This window comes from Poecilia reticulata, linkage group LG13, assembly GCF_000633615.1.
Source record: "Poecilia reticulata strain Guanapo linkage group LG13, Guppy_female_1.0+MT, whole genome shotgun sequence".
Lineage (NCBI taxonomy): Eukaryota > Metazoa > Chordata > Actinopteri > Cyprinodontiformes > Poeciliidae > Poecilia > Poecilia reticulata.
The window spans coordinates 4496029-4504333 of NC_024343.1; the positions used below are offsets into that span (position 1 = coordinate 4496029).

The 8305-nt window shown below is 42.2% G+C and overlaps 1 protein-coding gene across 4 annotated transcripts in view; it reads left to right on the forward strand.

Moving 5' to 3' along the window:
• LOC103474211 (roundabout homolog 2) overlaps positions 1 to 8305 on the forward strand; it is a 101346-nt gene that overhangs the window by 80051 nt on the left and 12990 nt on the right. For all 4 annotated transcript variants that reach the window (XM_008425015.2, XM_008425017.2, XM_008425019.2 and 1 more), the window contains exons 18-21: positions 4214 to 4420; positions 5238 to 5280; positions 5376 to 5509; positions 5617 to 5904. In XM_008425015.2, coding sequence (XP_008423237.1) covers positions 4214 to 4420; positions 5238 to 5280; positions 5376 to 5509; positions 5617 to 5904 — 672 coding nt within the window. The remainder of the gene's footprint in view (positions 1 to 4213; positions 4421 to 5237; positions 5281 to 5375; positions 5510 to 5616; positions 5905 to 8305) is intronic.

Below are 8305 nucleotides of genomic sequence, written 5' to 3' on the forward strand. Positions count from 1 at the left end.
GACCAGACTCTGACACCGGTCATACAGGGACCTGACAGCCCGTATCAAAGGGCCCGGTACCCCATACTCCCGGAGAACCCCCCACAGGGTCCCCCGAGGGACACGGTTGAACGCCTTCTCCAAGTCCACATGTTTTAGTTCTCTCCCTGGTTTAACACACCTGCATCAAATGATGGCTCATTAGAAGGTCTAAGGAGAACATTGACTTGCTGAGGACGTAGTTACTACCACTAGGGAGAGAACTAAAACATGCAGGATGCCGGCCCTCGAGGACCGACTTTGGGCACCCCTGGTGTAAAGGATTGAATTTCCATAATGCCCAGTGTTGGCAAAATCTGGGTTTGGATAGTGACCTAGGTTATTGCCATCTGGGTGTGGGTCGGTGTAAAGGCCGAGCTGGGCTTAGATTGGCCTTCATGTAAATGCCAACATGAAGGCCCTCCATGCTACCTGTGGAGGTTGGTCGCATGGACGTCTGTCTTTCTTCAGACCTCCATGTTTGATAGATGGTCTGTCTTTCCTCGGACCTCCCTAGTTGAGTGAGGGTCCGTCTTTCCTCGGACCTCCCTGGTTGATGGATGGTCTGTCTTTCCTCGGACATCCCTGGTTGATTCAAGGTTCGTCTTTCCTCGGACCTTCCTGGTTGATTGGAGGTCCATCTTTCCTCGGACCTCCCTGGTTGATATGAGGTCCGTCTTTCTTCAGACCTCCCTGGTTGATTGGAGGTCCATCTTTCCTCGGACCTCCCTGGTTGATTGGAGGTCCATCTTTCCTCGGACCTCCCTGGTTGAGTGAAGGTCTGTCTTTCTTCGGACCTCCCTGGTTGATTGGAGGTCTGTCTTTTCTTGGTCTCCTCTATTTGTAGGGAGCCTTCTGTTTGCAAACTGGATGTGGGTCGGCGAAAAGGCCGAGCCAGGCTATGCATGGAGACCCCTTGTTGATTGAACGTCTGCCTTTGCTTGGGTTCCTCTGTTTGTAGGGAGCCTTCTGTTTGCAGGAGGATCTCTGGTTGTGTGGAGACTCTAGGATGGATATTTTCCAGAGCAAGTTTCAACTCCACCTTCAGGTCTGCAACCTGACCCTACAGAGCTTTCACCGTTTCCTCCTGAGCTTTATATTTGGAAGCTTGCTCAGTGTGACTTTTGAGATGCTCCTCATATTTAAGTCTCACTCTGTATTCTTCAACCATTACTTCTATTAGGCCAGTGTTTCTCAACTTTTTTCGGGCCAGCGCCCCCCTAGCCCTAATCCAGGTCCCTCACCGCCCCCCACCAAATAATTTGTAGGTTACTTTGCACTGACAATTATTTTATTATTAATGTTACTATCATTATTGTAGATGTTTTGAATCGGCGCACTGATTATGTTTTCCCGTACACTTCGCGGCCCTTACGCTCCTTCACCTCGCGCACATAACGGGGGAAATGTAGCGAGTTTTGCCCTAAACGTATCGGCATCTGGAGGAGGGGGGTTGGGGGGCGAGCGTATGTTTCTACGCTCCTCCTTGGGGGGGCGACGATTTATGTTTTTGCATCCACCTGAATAATGTGTAGTTGCGCCCCTACCCATGACACTTCAACAATATTATTTTACCTTTTATCTGGAAATAGTGTCTGTTTATTCTTACCATACAGTCCTCTGTATTAATTATTGCTCGAAAGGTCTTGCCATAACAGTTTATTCCTCCGTATTTACTTTAGTTTCTTAGTTTATTCTTGCATTTTGTTCTTCATTCATTTCCATTTAGTTTCATTTGATTAGTTTTATCCTTTCGGTTTATTGCTATGTCCACTTTAGTTTCTTTCCTGTTGCTAAATTTATTTTATCGTTTATTGACCATCAGTAATTTTCACTCATCACCTGCTGCGCCACCTAATCATGTGTTTCACATCATGTGTTGATTTTTCACTGTTAGGGCGGTCGGGAAACATGTCGATGGGGAAAAGGCAGACTGACATGAACCTTTTAAAACAACGGAAACAATTTCTGCATTCTGATTATTGAAATTTAAAAGTGCTGTGTTGTTCTATTACCCCCGTTTCATACCGGACCACTTACAGCACCGGTGTTAACGCTATAAAATGAACACTCTCTATCGTGGTATCACCCATGGAGGGATTTCTTTATTTAAATGGGCTCATTTTTCAGAGGGATACAAACAAAGTCAGGGCATCGTGATTTTAGTAATTACATGTTTATAAGAGCGATTTTCTGTTGTCCTTCCATGGAAGCGGGCAGCTTTCAAACGGAAATAAAACACTTTTTAATATAAATTGCTGCTTTGACATGATCACAGAACTGCCAACACATATGTAGTCTACATGAATACCAGACAAAGTGAATCACAGCAGCGTCATCAGCCGATGTAATGCTGAACTGATGCGGAGCGAAGCTGCGCCATGAACCTAAAAACACTGAATAGAAGAATTTAAGGTGCATTTAAGGTGTAAAGTTTACCTTCGACCAAACGTCCCCCAAAAGCATCCCAGCGCCCCCCTTTTGTAAAAATGTCCGCCAGCGCCCCCTGCCGTCCTCTGAACGCCCCCTGGGGGGCGGTACCGCCCACGTTGAGAACCGCTATATTAGACCTTTATTGCGGGAGGCGTATTTTTCAGCCTCCCTCTTGAAGTACTCCAGCTGTTGAAGAATACTCTTGTCGACTGTAACTTTGGAAGAGCAAGAAACCTTTGACACATCTTTAATCTCTGGCACGTTTCTTCCATGTTCACGTTTGCCTTGCTGGTGACATTCTTTTTCCAACATTGTTTGCAGTTTTTGAATCTCCTCCTGCTGTGATTTGACTTCAGCCTGATATGCAACCATTTGGTCTCTTTCCTTATGGAGTTCAAAAATCTTATTCTGCAATTCTGTTTTAAGATCGTCTACCTGCTTTGTGAGATCTTTGACGTGTTGCTTTGTCTCTTCCATGACTTCCACTGACGGGGTAATCTCGAAGTCAGCAGAAGGTGTTGTTTCCTGTTCGACTTGCAAAAATGTTGGACTCTCAAAGTTGCTGGAAGGACTTAATTCCCCCTGGATCTCTGATTCATCTTCCGGCTCAATGGGACTGTCGCTGTCATCTTCAACAGGGAAAATGACAGCGTCGTAGTCGACTTGGATGTTGGATGTCCATCATGTTGACCCATGAAAGCTTAGCTGGAAAAGCTTCATGTTCAAAAGCGATCTGTTGTTGCTTCATGACTGGTAAATTCTTGCTTCTCTGAAAGGCGTGTAATATCTGGAATCGATTTCGAACGTGCTCTGAAGGGTGATCTTTCGCGATAGAACTGTGGAACAGATCAGAGAAAACTCTGTGAGCTACATTCAAGAGAGAGATTCCCTTGTGATATCATAGAGTGATTACATCACTGCTGATGTCATTAATACCATTGGAACTGAACATTCTATCTAGCTTATTTTTGGGAGGCTTATTGGGGAAACAATTATGGGTCTTACTTCCGGCAGCCACCGGAAGTAGCAGTATTTCATGTAATTTGTAGGGATTTTGGCAAATATATATTCATGATAGAAGTTACATCTCTCTTTTCAGTTATTGTACAATATTTAATAAAAGCCTTCATATTTTTCACAAAAAATAATTGCTGTATATGACTGGTTTAACCCAACCACTGTTACACATGGGATTATTGTAGCACTTTAAAATGAAGCTTAGGCAGTGCACAAATATTAGCCTTTACCATAAAATAAAAAATCTCCCAGGTTAGTGCACTGCCTTGCACAATATTCCTCTGCTAGAGTGAGAAACGGAGAGAATTTCTGACCCCAAAACAGTTTTTAACTCACCCTCATTCCCACAAATATATATTATCTTTATTGGTATGAAAGTCGGTCATGATGACACCATCTCAATATTAGTACACCGCCAATGAATTAAAATTAGCACAAGCATTAGCATTTCACTGCCCCCATTAGCATTCGCCTTTTTCCTAAATAAAGCTTTTAACTATTTTTCTTATTTATTAGCCAAGCTTAGTATACTGAATGGAGTAAGTCAATGTAAGACAACATGTTAGTGATGCCTCACATGCTACTGCCATCATTTAGGCTAATGTTAGCAATTTGGCTCATTTTAGCTTGTACACCAATGTCAACATCCTAAAACCAAATTCCCGATGGTGTAGGAAACCCATCCATTCAAAGTAAACCTTTATCATTCAATATTTTGACCTTGTGTGTTTTTTTTGTCTTTCAGATCAACAGCCGGTGGAGGTCAAGAAAGGCGGTGAGCTCAGCATGGCAGAGCAGATAGCCAGCGTTATCCGCCAGCCGGCCTTCATCGCGGGGCTGGGTGTGGCCGCCTGGCTGGTTCTGATGGGCTCCGGCGGACTGCTGTACTGCCGGCACCGCAGGAGGAAGCAGCTGGGCCACTACACCACATCCTTCGCATACACGCCGGCAGGTGAGGCAGCCAGTCCGTACGAACCCCCTGTTCCGCTTCGTACAAACAAAGATGGCTACCCGGCGTCATCAATCCACTCCTCAAAGTCGCCACGTGCGACAAAATGGGACAGACGCAGAGAAAAAAACGGATTAAGCAGTTCACAGTTTGTTTTTGCTCAACCCGGTGACATTGACAAACTTCCTGACGCACCTCTGGGGGACGGGGTGAACATCTTGTTTGGTGATGAATGCTTTCAATCTCAGTTGTGTGCTTTTGCAAAAAAACAAATCCTGCTCTTTAATCTCATCCACAGTTTATTTAAATGTATTTATTATCCGAGCTTACTAGCGTGCGCGACTGAAGGCAGCAGAGAATAAAACTGCAGCGGTACAGATTTAGAACAAAGCCTTGGGGTGTGAGTGAAAACACATCGTTTGTTCACTTCCTAATGCATTCAGAAGCACATGTAGTATGGTTTTATGCAAGTTTTATGTAAGTGTTATATTACTGTGATTTAGATTATCTTATGATTGTGTCAGTTTGCGTGGCTGCCTCCTTTTTGTTGCAGGCGTCTTTCAATGTATATCCATCCATTGTGAGCGTCTCTGAGCGTATTTAGGTCAGAAGTGTGTTTTCATAGAAATGAATTCAAACCTGCTTTTATTTGAATGTACTGTGAAGTGTAATGATACAGGGCTAAACACACTTGTTCTCTTTAGAGTCTTTGAAGGGAAGAAAAAAAAAAGAGATGTCTTAAGGCGAAAGCTTTCTCTTCTCCGCTGTCAAACATGATTTATATTGTAGCTCTTCATCTTTTTTCTTTTCCTTTTTGCAGTTGGCTTTGCTCACAGTGAAGGATCTGGAATCATCAATGGAGGGTAAACTCTTCTTTGAGGTTTGATTCACATGATAAGAGACACTCTGGGTTTAATAGAAACGGCGCTAATACGTTCTCACCTTTCACTCCCTCAAGGCCTGGCTTGTTGGGGTCAAATATGGGCAATTACCCCTGGCTGGCGGACTCCTGGCCCACTCCGAACCTCACTCACAGCAAAGACTTCGTCAACTGCTGCTCTGGAAAACTGGACTCAGAAAGATATTATAACTGTAAGAGCCCTCCTGAAGCTGAATATGCAGGTGCAACGGCCTGTTAGGAGCACAGAGGGCTGTAGCCGAGAGTGTAACTGGTTGTTTGTTTTTTTCCTCTGGTCCAGCCGTCGGGATCATCAACTACCCCAGTCAGACGGAGAAGCGCAGCACGGCGTCCAACGACAGCCCCATTTACAGCACCATCAACACGGCGGCTGAAGACGACCTGCTGGCTTACTACGACACCTACTCCAGCGTGCCCTTCAACCAGGGTCCAGACCCCTACAGCAGCAACCCGGTGCTATCCAGTACTGGGATTCTGGGCCTGGAGCAGGACCTGGACCGCTGGACCATCCAGTCTGGCCAGTCAGGCTCAGAATATGCCAAACTCCAGTACACCAAGAAAAGCAACGGTCAGTACTTTCCCCAATACAAACTCCTTGTTTTGTTGCACTGAAAGTGGCAGTAGGTAACTTTCTAAAAATATTTGTTTTTACACATTTAAAAAAAAAACTGTTTCTATGTCCTGAAAATAATCTGTGAAAATATTAATGTCCTCTGCTTTGGTCCTATAGCTTTCTGCAGAAATACCCACCCCATTCAGAAACAACCAGTGAGAGCCAGGGGCAGTGTATGTGCTGCTCAAAGTGCTAATGGCAGAGAAACAATAACTACTTATCTGCCATCATTGGTGGCCATGCTAACTCGCCTGTGCATTCAACGCATATTCCTTTAAGGGGAAGAAGCTGTTGTGCAGCAGGGAGCAATGTGGAGAGTGTAACTAGAGTGTACACAAGCATGACTGACGGCGCTAGGTCACTCCTCCTGGTTCTGATTGGTTGTTTCTGACTGGGACCGGAGCATTACTGCAGATGGCAGTAGAACCACAGGGAGAAGGAAGAGTAGTGTTTTTTTATTTGACAAATTATCTGTGTATCTTTCGGAAGACTGTAACAGTTTTGAAAAATTAAAAAAACATTTTTGTAAAACGTACCTACTGAGATTTAAGAGTTTATTTAAAAATATATATTAGAAAAACTTTACTTGAGTAATTACAATGAGAAGGATTCAATCACATGTGGAAAAAGTATTTGAGAAATTTTGTTCCAAAATTATTGGAGGGTTTTTGAGCATGAAAACCCCAGTTATCATGTCATAACATTTCACGTTAAAAACCAAGACTTTGACTGGACCAGACCAAAACTTCCACTTTGTACTTTTCTTTTTGGCATTGAGAGGTGAACTTGTCGGGATGCAACACTTATTTTATTTTATTTTTTTGTCATTTCAATTAACAAGGTAACCTTAAGCTAGGGCTAAGCTAGTTTCAGAGAGCCACTTCATTTTTTAAAAATTGCCACTTTAGGAACAATCTTAAAAAAATATTTGTTTTTCTCACCAAAATCTTGTGATTGTGCTTGTGGACAGGAAATTTACCCACAGCAGAGCATCAATGTTATAAAATAAAGCAAAACTATCCCAGATTTCAACCAGAGTAAAATGGGTCTTATCATCATGATTCAGGTGTCGTTTAAATTATTTCTTAAATAATTAAAAGTCCTGCTTGTTCCCCTCCTTCATGATTTGTATTTAGTATGACTCTATATGCTCCTCCTAACCAGACACAACTCTGCACTGTCTCTTACCATCATTTTGAAAGGAATTAATAACACAGAATTTGGTCAAATCTGATTTATTTCTGTTTTCAAAAACCATCAATTTGTTGTGAAATCCACCGACTTTGTTTCAACCTTTAGAAATGGTTTCGATCGATAGTCCACTGAGTCTTCTGCCAGTCGAACATCTTCCCTGAGCAGCTTCTGCTCTTACCGCACATATTCTGTCTCATCTGTGAAACCTTGAGAGGTCAGACAGGGAGCACACTGGACAAAAACAACTGGCAGAGGGAGGTGAAGCTATGACCACCATTCAAAAAGAAAAAAAAATCAGCAAAGACAGGAAATGAGAGATGCATCATCCTCCTGATCTGTTCACATTTTGAACTAACAGCTGAGCGAGTGACCTTGAATTGGGCAATATAAACAGTTTCAAAATTGTCTTGTTCCAAGTCTTCTTTTTTTAAAATATCCATTTCTTTTTATCCAACCTTAAGTGAAGATGCCTTTCAAAAACTCAAGTGAGCCTAAGTTGTTTTTACTCATTATCTCCTTCCACTCACATCCACATGCAAACAAACACTGAGCATTGACAGAAGTTACCTTCAGAAATTCCTGTAAAAGCTTTTAAAGATGCGCAGAAACACCTTAAAAAATAGCTATTTGAGAAGTTTTTGTTTGGTTAATTCTAACAGCTGCTAGTTCAATTTATGCAGCTTTTCATGCCACCAACAAATCTAATTCTCGTAATTTTCGCTTACGGAAACTTTCGTGTTGTTTTGAGGATAAAATGAAACGAGGTCAGGTAAAGAGGGAAGCCATTAGAGAGGGACTGTTTTAAAATCCATATCTTGTTCATTTTTTTGTGTATTCATTTGTCAAGATGGACATAAAGATAATAGTTATAGCAACGGTTCTGCTGTAAAAACATGATACTAAAGATGCTAAATGATGGCTCAACCTAAAAAAAAAGATAAATTACAAATAATAAAGACACATGAGATTAGTTAGAGTTTGGATGGAAAGTAAATGTATTTATGAATAAGTTGTTAGTTCCTCCAACCCCATTTCAGATGGGATTTATGTTTTACGTGTATTATTTGTTATGTATGTATGTATGTATGTATGTATGTATGTATGTATGTATGTATGTATGTATGTATGTATGTATGTATGTATGTATGTATGTATGTATGTA